General features: G+C 37.3%; 1 protein-coding gene and 1 long non-coding RNA gene across 2 annotated transcripts; one reads left to right on the top strand and one right to left on the bottom strand.

Annotated features, from left to right (window-relative positions):
- Positions 1-6,087: 6,087 nt before the first annotated feature.
- Positions 6,088-8,238, top strand: LOC133791678 (non-specific lipid transfer protein GPI-anchored 5-like). Its single transcript, XM_062229600.1, has 3 exons — positions 6,088-6,419; positions 6,523-6,657; positions 7,587-8,238. The coding sequence occupies exons 1-3, from the start codon at positions 6,098-6,100 to the stop codon at positions 7,721-7,723; spliced, it is 594 nt and encodes a 197-aa protein (XP_062085584.1). The 5' UTR covers positions 6,088-6,097; the 3' UTR covers positions 7,724-8,238.
- A 2,441-nt stretch (positions 8,239-10,679) lies between these two features.
- Positions 10,680-11,863, bottom strand: LOC133791685 (uncharacterized). The gene is made up of 3 exons (XR_009874196.1): positions 11,507-11,863; positions 10,961-11,019; positions 10,680-10,757 (listed from the first exon to the last, which is right to left on the bottom strand). It is a non-coding gene; the product is annotated as an uncharacterized LOC133791685 (long non-coding RNA).
- Positions 11,864-18,620: the final 6,757 nt, after the last annotated feature.

Raw genomic sequence — 18,620 nt, forward strand, 5'->3', positions numbered from 1 at the left:
CTTGGGGATGAGTTAAAACAATTGTGGATTAACGGGGTCGATACAAGAGATGGCACAAGGAATGAATTCTTCAAGATGCGTGCAGCCCTTCTGTGGACAATTAACGATTTCCCTGCTCGTAGTAGCTTGTCTAGTTGGAGCGGGCAGGGGTATAAAGCATGTCCAACGAGCAATGAAGACACCATTTCCATCTGAGTGATTGGTAAGACATCGTATGCCGGTCATAGGCGATTCTTGAGGAGTAATCATAAGTATAGAAGGGACAAATAATTTGATGGCAAAGTTGAGAAAAGAAATCATCCACAACAGTTTACTTGTCAACAAGTTTTAGATCAAGTCAATGTTTTACCGCTTCAAGTGTCTGGTAAACATGACAGATTTGGGGGGGGGGGGGGTGAAGCGCAAGCAAGGTGCAGAGGAAAATAATTGGAGGAAAAAAAGTATTTTCTATGAACTTGATTACTGGAGTTCAAACCAGTTAAAACACAACCTAGATGTGATGCATGTCGAGAAGAATGTGTGCGATAGTCTCCTTGGGGCTTTGTTAGATAATGATAAATCTAAAGACACCAATAACGCAAGGCATGATTTAAAGAATATGGGGGCTAGGAAATCGTTGTGGATTTACAAGGATGACAATAAAAGGTTAATGAAACCGCATGCTCCATATGTGTTCACTTTTGAACAAAGGCGAGATTTTTTGTCACTTTTTTAAAGGAGTGAAGTTGCCCGATGGTTTTTGTTCTAATCTAAAGAAAAATGTCACAGACAGTGACTCAAACATTGTTGGGTTGAAGTCCCATGATTGTTATGTGATAATGCAATGATTACTTGCAGTAGGTGTTCGCAAGTTCTTCAATCAATTGTGCTCTAGGACACTGAACGTTTATGATATGGAGAAAGCTAAGGATGACTTGATTATTATTTTATGCAAGATGGAGTTGATTTTCCCTCCAGCATTCTTTGACATAATGATCCATCTGGTTTTGCACTTGCTTGATGAAGCAATATTGGGAGGACCTGTATTTATGAGGTGGATGTATCCTTTTGAAAGATACATGAAATTTTTTAAAAACTATGTCAGGAATAAAGCTTGTCCTAAAGGATCTATAGCAGAAGGATATATTGCAGATGAGGCTTTGACATTTTGTTCAATGTATTTGAAAGGTGTGGAAACAAAATTTAATCAACCTGATCGTAATGAAGATGCATCGTATGTGAATCGACACCTCACAGTGTTTGAATCTCAATGTTGTCCTCTTAGTAAGGGAATTCCCGTGCCCCTCGACGAAAATACTCGGAATAAAGCTGAGTGGTTCATATTGGATAATTCTCCAGAAACTGAAATGTATTTAGAGTAACTAAAAAATTAATATTTATTTTATTCTTTGTTCAATCTACTCCTTAATTAACAATTGACACTGTTAATTAATTAACAGGGAACACCTAACTGAGGTGCAACAAAGAGATTTGGCTGCTAATCATAAATTGATACATAAGAAAGAGTTTCGTTCATGGTTTCATAAGAAGGTAACTTGTACTTAGCAAATTGCATAGTACAAATTACATTCTCGTTCTAATATATTTCTTTATTATTAGATATATGACTTGCACTAGTTTGGGTCATTTAGAGCATGTTGATGAATTACTAGCTTTAGCATCTGGGTCAGATCTATTGGCTTACTCCTACCAAGCATATATAGTGAACGGAGTTCGATTTTTTTCATACAATCGAGATCAAAATCGAACTACACAAAATAGTGGAGTGTGTGTTGCTGGAACAGAATGTTTTAACTATTACGGGCAACTTGAAGAAATACTCCAGCTGTCTTTTAGTGGTTCTTATTCGGTGGTATTATTTCGATGTAAATGGTTCAATACAGATCCGAAAAAAAAGAAAATCATCACTGAAAATAATATTACTAGTATCAACGTCAGCGGTGAATGGTATAAAGATGAACTGTTTATACTAGCTAGTCAAGCAAAACATGTATTCTACATCAATGATCTTGTTAGAGGACGAGATTGGAAAGTTGTCCAAGAAGTGAATCATCGGCAAGTTTGGGACTTTCTAGATGCTTCATATATGATTACTGATGTTGATGTTGTACATGACACCAACTCATTGAATTTTGTTTTGACTGTGGATCTCGAAGAGTTGGTTGTTCAACAATTTGATGTACCAGCGACTCAAGTCAACACGACCCATCGACCTTCTTTAGTTGTTCAAGAAGATGATGGATTTATTAATGAAAATGAAGATGACATGGCAGGCAGCGTAGAAGAAGCAGAAGATGAGGATGAATTAATTGTCGACCTTAGTGATGATAATACTGATGATGTGTGCCCGATAGATGTTGATGTAATCAGTGAGGATAGTGACTATTCTACTTAGTTTTGTATCTAGTATTAACTATATTATACATATTGAGAAATAAAAAGTTTGTTTCTAAATAGCATGTTTCAAATTACCTAATCAATTAAAATAATACTCAATAAATTAATTATAAATAATAATTAAATATTAAAATAGATAGGTTAAATTACTATCGTGTTAGTAGATGTCAGCAGATGTGGCTAGAGCCCACGATGGAGACGCTGGCGGTGATCCTCCACCGGATCCTACTAGGATCCCGACTACATGCGAGTCAGGTAATTTTTTTGTTATTTTATTTACTCACGTATGTGTATCTTGTATATACTAATATTCTATGTATTGTTAACAAAAAATATATAGGAATTCCAACTAAAAGAAATGATCGTGGCGCAGCTATTGGAAAAGATCTAAATGAGAGGCGGCGTAAAAATAGAAAACCACTGGAAGTAACGTTTTTCCCATGAACATACAAGGTTGTTGGGGGCGAGCACGCTACTTTTTTCCGCCTCGTGGGCACCCAAATTAAAATGAAAGTTCCCGGATATTTCGATTCATGGGAATCAGTGCCTAAATAATACAAGGATCAAGTCCTTGGCATAATCCAGGTAAAAAAATTATTAAATATTTTTTTATAAAAATTTGTCTTTAATATAGTACGTATATTATTAATATGTTTATTTTTCAATTTAGTACTATTATCAAATAACAGGCTGCGAGGATTTCTTAAAGTGTTTAGATGGTATCGATCGAGAGATGAAAGACCGATATCGTCATAGGAAAACAATAAGACACGAACACTTTGAGAAACACTACAATGGACCGGAGGATTGGGGCAAGGTTCTAAACAACCCAACCAATGATGTTAATAAGTAGGAGTGGAAGCAAATCTGTCAGTTATTTACAAGTCTGAACTTTATTGCGCGCTCCGTAAAGAATAAGGAAAATCGGAAAGAAACAAAAGTATTCTACAATGCAGGGTACAAAATCGCTGGCAGCCATCCATTACGAAAAAGTAAGTGAAAGATAAAATATTATCAAAATTATGTTCTTTTAAATTATATGTTCTCTAAAATTTGGGTTATAATTTTTAGGCGAACCCGGACTTTATCGAGTCATGAAAGGAATATCATTGGAAGAAATCAACAAATGATTTCATGAACGACGATGCTCGCAAAGATTATGTAAGTTTGAATTATGTTTTTTAATATTAAAAGAATTATATTTAATGTTAGTGTCTAACATTTTCTGAAAACAGGATAAAGTAAATGATGATTTTTAGTTACAAACTCAGCAAACATCCATCGGTGCTTCCAATAATGATAGTTCGACAACAGTTGATCAGGTGGAGGTACTACAAAAAGTATCGGGTCAAAGGCGTGGACATGAGCGAGGAGTGGGCCGCAAATTGAAGGGGTCAGGGTCATCATTGACCCAACACTCTCACTTCAGCGAGTCTCAAGCTCCTCCTCATCATTCAAGAGAATATATAGAAAAATTGGAGAATAATCTACAAAAATTGACTGACCAAGTTAATTTCTTATCTCAATTTTTTCTACCTTCATTTCGTCCACCAAACGTTCAGATGCCGCCTAAGCCTGATAGCGAAAATATTTCTGAAGCTTCTTCTTCTCAACCTCCAGCTCCAACCCATCCTTCCATGTACAGGGCAGCGCCGTCTCAACATATGGTATCTCCATACATGTACGAAGCAACACCTTATCCGTGGCCGATTTCACCGTCGTCACAGCCGTCGTATCCCTACATGTATGGAGCTGGATCGTCCACATTACCTCCCCAATATCCTTGGCCGATGCCACCACTGTAGCAACTGCAACAACCACAACCGCAACAAGAAGACAACAGGGAGGACGAGGCAGTTGATTTAGGAGATTAGGTTTATTTTATTATTAATTATTGTTAAATTATATGAACAATATAAATATTTGTTATCTTAATGTATTAAGAATATGGATAATTTTTATCTTAATAAATTAATTTGAATATTTAATATAATATTTTTATTTTTGATATTTTTTTAATTATTTAAATTTAAATTAATAATTAAGATTATTAATTAATTAAAATTTTATTTAATTATTTTTTATAAATAAAATAGTTTTAGGGGCGACTATTGGCATATCATGGGCGACACATTGATAAAAGTTATGCAAAATATTCAATTTTTTTGGGGCAACATTTCAACTTTTAGGGGCGACTGATATTTGAATATCAGGGGCGACCCCATTGAGTCGTTCCTAATGTACCCTATTAGGCACATTTTATTAGGCGCGACTTTCATGTCGCCCCTAACACTCATATTTTTTGTAGTACTTATACTTAATTTTATTTCGTGCATCAAGTTTTTAGCGATACTATTACCGAGAATTGAAAATTTTAATTTTTATTAATATTGTTACCATAAGTCTTAACTTTAATTTATATTTTTGTTTACTCACTTTATATTGTTGTTTTGTACTTAGTACATGAGAAGAGCCAGAAGCTCTAATCCAAACCTCTTATCTGGAAATTGAGCATACACTTAAAAAATTAAGGGTAATCAAGGAAATAACAAACAAGGGAACAATAATGGAAATGGAGATAATGGTGGAGCAGTCCAAGAATCTCACTGGGATTGCAAATCCAGCCATATTGCTGCTAATCATTTGGAGTTGAAGCTTACATTAGTAAATATGGTCCAACAAAATCACTTTGGAGGGATTGGCCACTGAAGATCCTAACATCCATTTGGTCACTTTTCTAGAGGTTTGAGCTACAGTGAATATGAATGGTATTACTAATGAGGTCATTAGATCGCATATGTTCCCATTCTCTTTAAGGGATAGAGTAAAGATTTTGGTTACAATTATTACAACCCTCCTCCATTACTACTTTGGAGGAGATGGGTAGAAATTTTTTGATAAAATTATTCCCTTCTTCAAAGTTAGCTCAATTGTACAGTGAGATTAGACAGTTCAAACAGTTTGAGTTTGAACCATTCTATGAGTTATGAGAGCGTTTTAAAAATTTACTACATCGCTGCCTGCAATATGATTAATTGGATGCAAGTACAGATTTTCTATAAATGGGCCAACTGGAATTGTAGTTGATGCTAGTGGTGGTGCACTATTAGGAAAGTCCGCTGATAAAGTAATTGCTTTAATAGAGGAGATAGCAAGCAATAGTTATCAATGGCCAAATTGTTTGGTTCCAACTAATTTCCAAACATGCCAATTAAACTGCTATTTTCTTTACAAAACATAGAAGATTTGATATTGGCTTCTGTTTTTCGTTGATAATTTTTAAACGCTTCAATTTGATACTTTGAAGTAGTACAAAACAAATTATATATAAATAGATTATCTTAGATTAGAAGCTAACTTTAATTTCTTATAAATAAATTGACTTGGTTAAAGTGATGATGACAACAATGTACGGACGTATAATTATAACACACTATGTATGCCATTTGTAATATCAGTTGATCAAATTCGATACAATAATATTGACTTTGATCTCTATATATAGAGAGAGTTCATAAACTTGATTTTAATTAACCCACTGATCACCTACCCTTTCGAGAAATTTGGTTAACCAATTTAGACCATTTTTCTACTCTAGTCCACACAAGATTAGATTATATATGAACCCAATTCGTCATCACTTATCTACTATAAATCATTACTTTATAATCTTATTAGCTTACTAATTATACACATAAACATGTCTCCAAAAAATGCCATAATTGGTCTAGTCCTAGTCTTATTATCTTGTCATGAAGCCATGGCTCAATCAGGTTGCACCAGTGTGCTAATAAGCTTATCTTCGTGCCTAAACTACGTGACTGGAAGCTCCTCAACGCCGTCGTCGTCATGCTGCTCGAAGCTGGCGAGTGTGGTCCAGTCGCAGCCGCAATGCCTTTGCTCCGTGGTCAACGGTGGCAGCGGCGCCTCATCGTTAGGCGTCACTGTTAATCAAACTCTTGCTGTGTCACTCCCCGGTGCATGTAATGTGCAGACACCCTCAATAAGCCGTTGTAATAATGGTAATAATTGTTTTAGTTAATTGTATTTCTAATATTAATTAAGAATTTAAAGTACTACTACAAAGGAAACTAATGACGTTAATACTTTTGTGAGTGTTATCAGCTGAAGGACCTGCTTCTAGTACGACTTCCCCAGTACTACTTTCACCTTTGGCTTCTCCAACTAGTCCTCCAGCAGACATTACACCTCAAATTGATCCCACGTCTACTTCAACAGCTCAGCCAAATTTTCAGTCAGGTATAATACACACTCATATGTTACGTAGTCAAAATAATAATAATAAATAATCGCACTTTCTGAAAATGTTACGTACACAATATCAATGGCCTCCTTAACAAAATTATGTACAGTATAACTTTTTTCCTTCCAGGATAATTTACAAAAACATAAATTGGAAACAATCTCTATATATGCAGGATTTCTCCAATGTAAGTGTAACAAAAATTATATATATTTTTAATATTAAAGAAGTGGTGATAACAGATAAAATACATGTAGAATATATTTATTTCATGATCTTATTTTGTTAAAAAAAAATCAAATATATTCATATTTTATAGGGTGCAAGTATTACTACTCTAAATAAATGCATTATGATTATGTTTGGAGTTACAATACAATTAATTGTATTATCAAATTAAAGAGAATATTAAAAAAATTAATCCAACTAAAATAATATCCTTAATTTGAGATCAGTTACTTTCATTGAAAATTTTAATTATCCAATCAATTCTTCATCTCCATGTATTTTCATAGTAAGAAAAAAATTACTACTTTACATCAAACTTATTATCTTCTAATTTATTGTGGGTTTATTTTTCTATATTTTTTTATGTATATTTTTCAACTCAATTCAATTTTATTTAATCCCGCTATCCAAACGGGAAAAAAAATCTGTTGTCCCTAATTTTGTGTCCCCTCCATGTCCTACTAATTATTTTAAGATACTTCATTTATTTATAATTGGAAAAAGAGAAAGTTGTAAATAATTTAAATATATATTAAATAAATAAATGATGTGTCTTTAAATAATTGGTGGGACATGGAGGAGACAGAAAATTTGAGTACAAACGGAACTTACAAGAAAACTAGACATATATTAAATGCTCTTGATTGTGATGTAGAGGTAATCTGTTTGGTCTGATGAACGTATAATTGTGATGCAGGAGTAACCGGGTCAAAAACAATATTACCCACCACAGACAATAATGGAGTATCTAATAATGGGGGCACCTTCAAAGTGTCCCTTCTTGCCGATATCTTCATTCTTTTCTTTGCTCTAACAAGTGTTATCGCATTATGAGTGAACCGATTGATTGGCTTGAAGATTTGAAGCAGACCCAACTTTCTTCACACCTACATATCATGTCCCATTACTAGCTACTCATATATTGTAATCACCCTTTTGCATTATGTAATAGTTATTACATATTGGGCCTTTTGTAGTCCAATTATTTTCTGTAGACATATTTGGCCCAAAAGCTCAAACCTATCTAATAATGTACTTATTCATTCACCTTTCCACACTTATTTCACGAGTTTCTTATTTTTATAATTTTATTCAATTTTGTCGGTAGTTGGCGGGAAACCTTAGCTTAGCTCAAGTTGTAGTAGTGGCCTGGCCTCCTTAACTTGATAATATTTATGCAAAAAAAAAAAATACCGGTACATAAGAAGGAAAAAAAAACCACCACTAGTCTGATCATCTTTTCATTCCAAACATTGACATTTGTTTAAACACCTCAAAATCCTATAAAAGAAATCATTACCAATATATATATACTAATATACGCTAACCAAACCACACCAAATAATGACACTAATGGCTAAGACTCTCCACTTTATTAATATCATACATATTTTATCAAGTTCCCATGACTTTTAGTTGGTTACCAGAGAATCTTTATCAAGTGTAACTTCAAAAAGTTGGAGCAAATACAATTATAAGGCTCGCTAATTTAGTGTTTATTTTTTCAATAGTTAACTCCCACGCATAAAACAAAAGTTACGAAATCCACTTGGGAGGAAAAAAATTATTATAAAATTAAAATCAGTAGTAGTTTATAAATGAACATAATTAAAAAAATAACATTTTTTTAATGAAGGCAATTTTTGTTATAAAATTAAAAAAAGAATTACTAGACAATTGGGCACAAGGCGAAGTGAAAGAAGAAGAAAGCAAAACCGCCTGCGTGAGTATGATACCAAGGTTGTGACAGAGGACGATGAGCTAGACTTGTATAGTCTTGGGCTTAGCTCAAACTCTGTGGTTGGATATATTACCAAAACACTTCTCGAGTGTGTATCTAGAGATTATAGAAAGTGCCGATATTATTTAGTAGTAGATTCACTCATCACTACTACAAATATCACATGAAAAGTCGGTTAAAAACCGACTTATGAATGTTTATAAATTGATTTAGAACCGACATCCCATGTAGTGATTTACGATGTAAAAATATTGCAAGTCGATTGATGCCAAAACGACTTATATATGGTGTAAAACATGATAAGTCGGCTGCACACCAACCTTTGGTGTAAAACATGGTAAGTCGGTTGCACACCGACCTCTTGTGTAAAACATAGTAAGCCAGTTGCTAATAGACCTCAAGTGTAAAACATAGTAAGTCGGTTGCCAACAGACCTCTGATACTAGCATTAGATATAACATATAACTGACTTACAGTGTTTATTTTTTTCATTAAAACATATATTTTGCTTAAATAATTCCTGGTTTTTATACACTCAAATAGAACAAAACAAATCAGAGATTGCAATAATATAAAATAAAGTATGTAATTAAAATTATAAGTCTTAAGTAAAAGTGACTCATATAAGGATTGTAACTATAGTTAGACAACTTAAGTGTATATATCTCCTAGAAAGTTTAAATTAACAATGTAAGTATATCTCCTTAAAAGTCTAAGTGAGTGGACATATGTATTACTCGTTAAATCCATGGACTATTGTGCCCATTACCATTAAAAAACAACAAAGGCACCTTGCAAAATTTATATTACATGTTTTGAGTAATTCAAAGATAAACAAGTCAAAGATGTATTGTATGAGTTACATGTTCATATATGATATATAATCATATAATGCATTCAACTCAAGAAACTATATATATATATATATATATATATATTGAAAGGAACATAACCACAAATAAGCCAATTTACTACTTCAAGCAGTTCTACTACTGAGCATGCAAGTATCATCAAATCTAAGCAAACATAGAAATAAAGCAATATTAAGCAGAATAGCTTCGACCATGCAATAAGTAAAAGACTGAACAAGTAATGAAACTAGTGCTAATCAAAAGAAACACAAATAAACATATATGATAAATAAACTGATAATCAGCATGTATATATAAAAATTATTCAAACCCTAATAAGGAAGACCACTATTCAAGCAAAGACACCATATTACCAAGTTTAGAATTGAAAGAGAACTTGCCATATATAAAAACACATTACTGAATATATTTAGAAATTTATTTATTTCTTTATATAGTCTTGAATATTAACAATATACTAGTTCTACTACTATTTGGTACAAACCATTTGAGCAAAACATAAAATGTCACTTAATTTTGTTTTTTAAACTTTTGAGACTAGTCAAATGTTGTGCTGGAAATAACGACACTGTCCATACTGCTTTATCTCTTATCTTTCACCAAGCAAACAATAAATAGATGCAGTCATCATTTTAAACTTTATAACCAATTTTGAAGTCCTTTAGACACAATTTCAACTTTCAAGCAAACTAAGTCTAACGAAATGAAAGTCTGTGTTTGATTTAGCTTCAAGGATCATTAGCTACCATGAAACGTGAAACTTCATCCTGCATGACTAAGATTACAAAATGCGAAAGCAATTTTTGCTTGACCATTTCAATAATAGTGTTTGCTAAATTAAAAGAGTATCAATGGATGTCATTATTACAAGTTACCTGTATAAGATGCCAAGCTCATTGCCAAGTAGATCTAAAAAAAATACTAGAGCTATACCTTCAACAAATCTAGAGAAGCAGATACACAAACCAGTAAGTCCACAAAAATACCAATCCATAAGATTTTTAAAACCAAATACTAATAATAATTTATATATATAGTAAAATTATATATTAATTAAACACATCAATGTACAGAGAAAATAAAAAACTAAAGCTAAGATTTGGGCAAGGAATAATTAATAGCCAACAAATATATTTATGATTAAATCAACCAAAGTAGATGCTACATGTACATTTAGACCAGCTGGAATGTCACTCAAATCATAAGCACAAAACAATGTGCGTATGTATTATTGTCCATCTGGAATGCTTAGAACCTGCCATAGAAAATAGGCTTATTATTTCAAATACAACAGACCAAGAAATTCATGGATGCAAGATAGTTGGGTCAACAAGTTAATTCTAGTTGCCTACATCATGTTTAGAAACTAAGAAAACCATAGCAATATATCAATATCTAACAAACTAAAAAATAAATAAAGTAAACAACCCATAAAAACCACATATGAGAACAACTCACCTAGAGTCATTTGGGTCAATAATTACTTTTGCTTCCATCGCTCAATAGGAGAGGGCAGACTACGGAATTGAAAACAAATTAATATACATGAGATTGAAGTCATTTTCATGAAAACAACACTTTCTCTAAACACAATTTAAAAAATTATCATAATACCAATTGATGACGACTCATTTTCTATTAAAACCACAAATACATCATGAAACTTACTAATTAATTTCTAATCAAACCAACTACAAGAACATGGACAAGAAAGCACAAAATTATTATAACATCATTTTCGATCTTGTCAATTAAATCTAAATAAGCCTCCTTCAGTTTTGCAATAGTTAAAAGCCCAAAAATACCCCCAAAATTCACCAGAACAGAAAAAGAAATTATTTAAAAAAAAAAAAAGAAACAACAACAAACACTTATCCTGGTTGGGTTTGGGGATTCCGTGAGTTGCAAATTCTAGAGGAGCAAACCTAAAATACTGGAAAAACTCTAAGCAGTGGAGCTCTAAGCAGGAAAACAAATTTCATTATGTAAAACATATATCATTACCAGATATGAGATCTTCAGTGAGTGAGATCTTCAGTGGAAGTGACATTCGGCTAAGAGTTGAGAGATTTGGAGCTTTGATTGGTGAAAGAAATAGAGAGAGGTGGGGAGCTGAGATGGGAAAGCAAATGTAGTGACCTCAGACCACTTAATCATTTCAGGTTCAGTATATACACAACCTAACCATTTGAATGTTCTGCCATTTATACACGATATATATATAAATCAATATGGGGTGAGGAAGATACTGACCTGAGAATGACATAGTGTGACTATCAGACTAAAGAGACTATGAACGACACAGTGGGGAAGAAGATTGTAACACCCTACTTCTTTAGAGTCGTTACTAAGTGAGTTTAAAGTTTGCATTCAACCCGCTAATCGAGATTTTAGGTTAAAAAGTGTAATTAAGCCATAAACAGAGTTATAAACTTTGAAAGTAATTCCATTTACTGAAAATCATAAAGTGTTTTGACACTTGGGATCCCAAATTCCATTATGTAAAACATATATCATTACCAGATATGAGATCTTCAGTGAGTGAGATCTTCAGTGGAAGTGACATTCGGCTAAGAGTTGAGAGATTTGGAGCTTTGATTGGTGAAAGAAATAGAGAGAGGTGGGGAGCTGAGATGGGAAAGAAAATGTAGTGACCTCAGACCACTTAATCATTTCAGGTTCAGTATATACACAACCTAACCATTTGAATGTTCTGCCATTTATACACGATATATATATAAATCAATATGGGGTGAGGAAGATACTGACCTGAGAATGACATAGTGTGACTATCAGACTAAAGAGACTATGAACGACACAGTGGGGAAGAAGATTGTAACACCCTACTTCTTTAGAGTCGTTACTAAGTGAGTTTAAAGTTTGCATTCAACCCGCTAATCGAGATTTTAGGTTAAAAAGTGTAATTAAGCCATAAACAGAGTTATAAACTTTGAAAGCAATTCCATTTACTGAAAATCATAAAGTGTTTTGACACTTGGGATCCCAAAATTTTGTTTAGAAATATTTACAACATATGAGTACAAACCACGTCGACTAAACAACAAAATCTATGTTTTAATACAATCATCTCTCAAAACCACTGGCTATGGCAGCCAGGTAGGCCAAACATGTACGCGCTGCTTCACACTCTCCGTACTCATGGTTGGTTGACTTTTCCCTTGCCCTTACATGCACCACAGAGCACCCGTGAGCCGAAGCCCAGCAAGAAAACCCTCACAAGCAGAAAACATATGCATAACAAACACATAGCATATAAACAGGCCATCCATAGGCTAAACACATACGCCCAAGTTGTCCCAGGCGCTTTACCAGGCCATGGGTTTGCGGTCCACACCGTGAGGATATCCCAGGTATCCTTTAGGGTGTCGCCCTGGAACCTCGCACTCCACGTGCTCAACGCTGCTCCCAGCCCCTTGCCGTACTCGACCTTGCACTCAACGTGCCCAACGCCGTTCCTGGCCCTTTGTCGTTCCCGGCCCCTGCCGACCCAGCCTGCGCCGTTCTCAGCTCTTACCGAACATTTACACAATAGCCTTCATAGCATAATACACATATACTGAGCACTAAAAAATTCAATCAAAGGGCTACGCCCTGCAATTCAGACATACTGGGCTCAGCCCTGCATACAAGCTCTATGGGAACAGTGGTTTTCTTACCTGCGTCCCGAGCTTTCCGAGCACCGTATCCCGAGCACAGTCCCCTAACTTGAGCTGCGCCGAAACCCTAGTCACAACGCATTAACGATATTCATCCATCAAGTTCTAATCCATTAAATAACTTTGAGCCATAACTCTAATCTCCGGGACCTTGAATTCTATCAATCCGGGTGATAAAATTCATCCCGAGCCTTAACCTTTGAGTTCCCAAGCCTAAACACTCTTAAAAACACAAAATGGCACTAAGAGCTGCAGCCCTACCCACAAGCGTCGCGGCCCTTGCCTCCAAACCCAGAAAAACACCATTTTTCCCTGCATATCCTTCGAGCCAACACCTCCAAAATCACCTCCAACCTCATAATTAAACCCAAAATTCATTCCTATGCACCCTAAACATACCAACCACCTCAGGAATCAATTCCCACACCCATCAAGCAATCAAAACCTGTCCTAGAATCCAAACCACGCATACACATTGAAAACCAGCAGAAATTCCAAACTTAATCCTTGTAATTTAGAACTTACCTTTGCTGGATTTAACCTCAGAACCAGCTCCCTAAGCTCCAAGCTTCAAGCTCCCCTAAATCCCTAGCTGAAATCCTTAGTCTTGATTGATGGCCACCCAAAGCTTTCCTTGCTTAACTTAGAGAAGAGATGAAGAGAAAGGTAAACCAAGTGATGAGGGAAATATGGGTCGGTTTCTGAGTGTTTTAAACAATTCCAAGTTTTGTTTTATTCAACTTAAGTCTATAGGGTTACCTCAAGGCTCGGGGTACCAAAACGTCCCCGAGGGCAAAATGGTAAATTTCCTCAATATTCCCTCCTGGACATTCTAACCTCAAATATATCTTCAAATATTTATTTTCATAACCCGATAACCCCATAATACATCTAATACCCAAAATACCCCTCGACTCGTCCCGAGTCGGATTCTCAACCCCGTTGTGACTTTCTGGCTAACTGCTCCCCAGGACTATCTTGGATCGTGCTACACAGAAATATATCACATGCATATCATATTTATCACATTTACGCCATCAACAGGCTAAAACCACAAACATACCCCTAATATTCAAACGGCGCCCACATGCATATTTAATTCAACAAAACATGCATCTTTATCATATATTCACATAAATTCACATATTAACATATTAAATCATTTATTGCCCTCTAGGAACTCTAATCAAGGCCCTAAGCCTTATTAGCAAATTTGGGTTGTTACAACTATCCCCTCCTTACAGAAATTTCGTCCTCGAAATTACTTGAATAACTCGGGATACCGCTCCCTCATTTCTGATTCAAGTTCCCACGTCGCCTCCTCAACCTTGTTGTTCCTCCACAATACTTTTACCAAGGAAATGGTCTTGCTTCGCAAGACTTTATCCTTCCGGTCAAGAACCTTAACTGGCTTCTCCTCATAGGACAAATCCTGGTCCAGCTCCAAGTTCTCATAACTTAAAACGTGCGTCAAATCTGACACATACTTCCTGAGCATAGACACATGGAAAACATCATGAACCCCTAATAAAGCTGGAGGCATTGCTAGTCTGTAAGCTACCTCTCCAACCCGTTCCAGAACCTCAAAGGGGCCAACAAACCTAGGGCTTAGCTTGCCACGAACACCAAACCGTTTCACTCCCCTCAAAGGTGAAACCCTAAGAAACGCATGATCACCAACTTGAAATTCCACGCTCCTGCGTTTCAGGTCTGAATAACTTTTCTGTCGACTCTGGGAGGCGAGAATTCGTGCTCTAATCTTCTCAATCGCCTCATTGGTCCTCTGAACCATCTCTGGACCCAGATATCTCCTCTCACCTGTCTCATCCCAATGGATAGGTGATCTACACTTCCTTCCGTAAAGCATCTCATACGGAGCCACTCCGATGGTCGCCTGATAACTGTTGTTGTACGAGAACTCGATCAAGGGAAGATACTTACTCCACGATCCCCCGAAATCTAGCGCACAGGCTCGCAACATGTCTTCCAATATCTGAATCGTCCTCTCAGACTCTCCATCTGTCTGAGGATGATAAGCGGTACTAAACTGTAACTGTGTGCCCATAGCCTTCTGCAAACTCTCCCAAAACTTGGAAGTGAAGGTGGGTCTCTGTCGGATACTATCGACCTCGGAGCCCCATGAAGTCGAACAATCTCCTTCACATATAACTCAGCATACTGTTCCACAATATAAGTTGTCCTAACAGGTAAAAAGTGGGCAGACTTGGTATACCTATCCACAATTACCCACACCGAGTCATGCTGTCCCACAGTCCTCAGCAAACGAACCACAAAGTCCATGGTAATATCTTCCCACTTTCATTCTGGAATCCCCAGAGGCTGTAGCAACCCTGCTGGCCTCTGATGCTCAGTCTTAACCTGTTGACAAGTTAAGCACTTGGCCACATAATCTACCACATCCCTCTTCATGCCCGACCACCAATACAGAGCTCTCAAATCCTGGTACATCTTCGTTGTACCCGGGTGAAAAGAATAGGGAGTGGTATGCAATTCATCTAAGATCTCCCACCGGATATCAGAATCCATCGGAACGCAGATCCGACCCTTGTACTTCAGTAATCCCATCTTTGAAATAGAAAAGTCCTTAGTCGCTCCGACTAAGACATTCTCCCTGTGACCTCTCAACTGGGAATCTTTCCCCTGCGCCTCCTTGATCCTCTCAAGGAGTGTAGACTGAAGAGTGATGTTGGCCAACTGACCAACCACCAACTCTATACCTGCTCTGGTCATCTCCTCGGCTAGCATATCAGATATCTGCCTCAAACTAAATAACTATCCTGAGCCTTTCCAACTTAATGCATCAACCACCACATTAGCCTTCACAGGATGGTATAGGATATCACAATCATAATCCTTAACCAACTCCATCCACCACCTCTGACGTATATTCAGATCCTTCTGGGTAAAGAAATACTTCAAGCTCTTATGGTTGGTGTATATCTCGCACTTCTCACCATACATATAATGTCTCCAAATCTTAAGTGCGAACACCACCGCTACCAACTCCAAATCATGTGTGGGATATCTCTGCTCATACTCCTTTAACTGTCTCGATGCATAGGCTATCACCTTACCAGCTTGCATCAACACGCACCCCAAAACCCGTCTGGATGCATCACAATAAACCACAAACTTTTCATTATCTGTCGGCAAGCTTAACACTGGCGCGGTGATCAATCGCCGCTTCAACTCCTTGAAACTGTTCTCACATCTATCCGTCCAGACATACCTTGTCTTCTTCTTTGTCAGTTCTGTCAAAGGCGTAGCTATTCTGGAGAACCCCTCAACGAACTGCCGATAATATCCCGCTAAACCCAAAAAGCTTCTCACTTCCGGAACATTGCTCGGTCTAGGCCAATCTCTGACCGCCTCAATCTTACTTGGATCAGCCAGAATCCCCTCCTTACTGACGATATGGCCCAGAAATGTAACTTGTGGTAACCAGAACTCACACTTACTGAAATTAGCGTATAACTTATGCTCCCTCAACCGATGTAGAACCAATCGTAGATGCTGCTCGTGCTCTGTCTCTGACTGAGAATACACCAAGATGTCATCGATGAACACAATCATAAACTTATCCAAATAATCCTTGAAAACCCTATTCATCATGTCCATAAAGGCTTCTGGGGCATTGGTTAATCCAAAAGACATAACTAGGAATTCATAATGTCCATACCTCGTTCGGAAAGCGGTCTTTGGTATGTCCTCATCTTTAATCCTTAACTGATGGTAACCTGATCGGAGATCTATCTTAGAAAACAATGTTCTTCCCTGTAACTGATCGAATGAGTCATCGATCCTAGGCAGTGGATACTTGTTCTTAATGGTTAACTTATTCAACTCCCTGTAATCAATACACATCCTAAGGGATCCATCCTTCTTCTTAACGAACAACACTGGAGCACCCCATGGTGAGAAACTCGGTCTGATGAACCCCAAATCAAGTAACTCTTGCAACTGAATCTTCAACTCCTTTAACTCCGCTGGAGCCATTCTGTAAGGCGTCCTAGATACCGGCTCTGCTCCTGGTACCAACTCTATAACAAAATCAATCTCCCGTTGCAGCGGCAACCCTGGCAGGTCTGCTGGAAATAAATTCGGAAACTCACACACCAATCTAGTTTCACACGGTCCAACCGACACCACCCTAGAGGTTTTTACAAATCTCGCTAGGAATCCCATGCAACCTACCTGCATCATGTCCCTAGCCTTTAATACTGAAACCATTGGTACTCGCGGTCCGGTAACCATCCCCACAAACACAAAGGGTACCTCCCCTTCCGGTTCAAAAGTCACCATTCTACGCTTGCAGTCAATCGTTGCCCCATACTTTGATAACCAATCCATCCCTAAAATCATATCAAAATCGTCCATTTCTAACTCAATCAAATCAATAGACAATTCCCTACCATCTATCTCTACTGGCAATGCTCTAATCCATTTCCTAGAGACTACCAGTTCTCCCGTTGGCAACAAAGTCTGAAATCCCCTAGCATACACACCACTAGGTCTACAAAGCTGGTCTATCACTCTAGCAGATACAAATGAGTGGGTAGCCCCCGAATCAAACAATGCAGTATACAAAGAACCAGCACTAGAGATCTGACCTGTCACAACTGAGGGGCTAGCCTCCGCCTCAGTCTGTGTCAAAGTAAATACCCTGGCAGGAGCAAGACTGTCACTCTGCTTCAGCTCCTCTTTCTTGACTTGAGGTCAATCCCTCTTCAGATGACTGGAACTCCCACAGACAAAGCAGGCCCTGATCCTGCACTCACCCTGGTGTCGACATCTGCACCGCGGACACACTGGGAAACTCCTCCAATTGTCACTTCTACCCTGACGACCAGTAGAAGCACCCCATGCCCTCCTATCTAAGCTGGGAGGAACAAAGGAATCTAGGGCCTTCCTCTTCTGCTCACTAGAGCCACCACCCCGACTGGATCCAACAAAAGGTGGTACTGTCCTCCTGGCATCGCGCCTAACAGCGCTCTCCCTCCATATCTGATCTTCGGCCCTCTCAGCTGTAAGGGCCTTGTCCACTACCTGTGCATAAGTAGTAGTCTCTGGATCTAAGGTAATATTCACATCATGGGCGATCGTAATGTTCAACCCCCGCATAAACCTGTCTCTTCTTGCCGCATTAGTCAGCACTAAGTCTGGCTCAAACTTCGCCAATCTGTCAAACCTCAAAGCATACTCTGTCACTGTCGATCGGTCCTGAGTCAGGTTGATGAACTCGTCAACCTTTGCAGCTCGAACTGCCACACTGTAATACTTCTCATTAAATAAATTTTTTAACTCTTCCTAAGTCATAACTGTTACGTCCCTTCTCTGAACTACCACGTCCCACCAGATGCGGGCATCCTCTCTGAACATGTAGCTAGCACAGGCTACCCTCTCATTTCCCTGAACCCTCA

Source organism: Humulus lupulus, chromosome 1 (assembly GCF_963169125.1).
Source record: "Humulus lupulus chromosome 1, drHumLupu1.1, whole genome shotgun sequence".
Classification (NCBI taxonomy): Eukaryota; Viridiplantae; Streptophyta; class Magnoliopsida; order Rosales; family Cannabaceae; genus Humulus; species Humulus lupulus.

Coding starts and splice junctions, on each gene's coding strand:
- LOC133791678 (XM_062229600.1), top strand. CDS start 6,098: ATGTCTCCAAAAAATGCCATAATTGGTCTAGTCCTAGTCTTATTATCT. Junction 6,420..6,522: donor AATAAGCCGTTGTAATAATG/GTAATAATTGTT, acceptor GAGTGTTATCAG/CTGAAGGACCTGCTTCTAGT. Junction 6,658..7,586: donor TCAGCCAAATTTTCAGTCAG/GTATAATACACA, acceptor ATTGTGATGCAG/GAGTAACCGGGTCAAAAACA.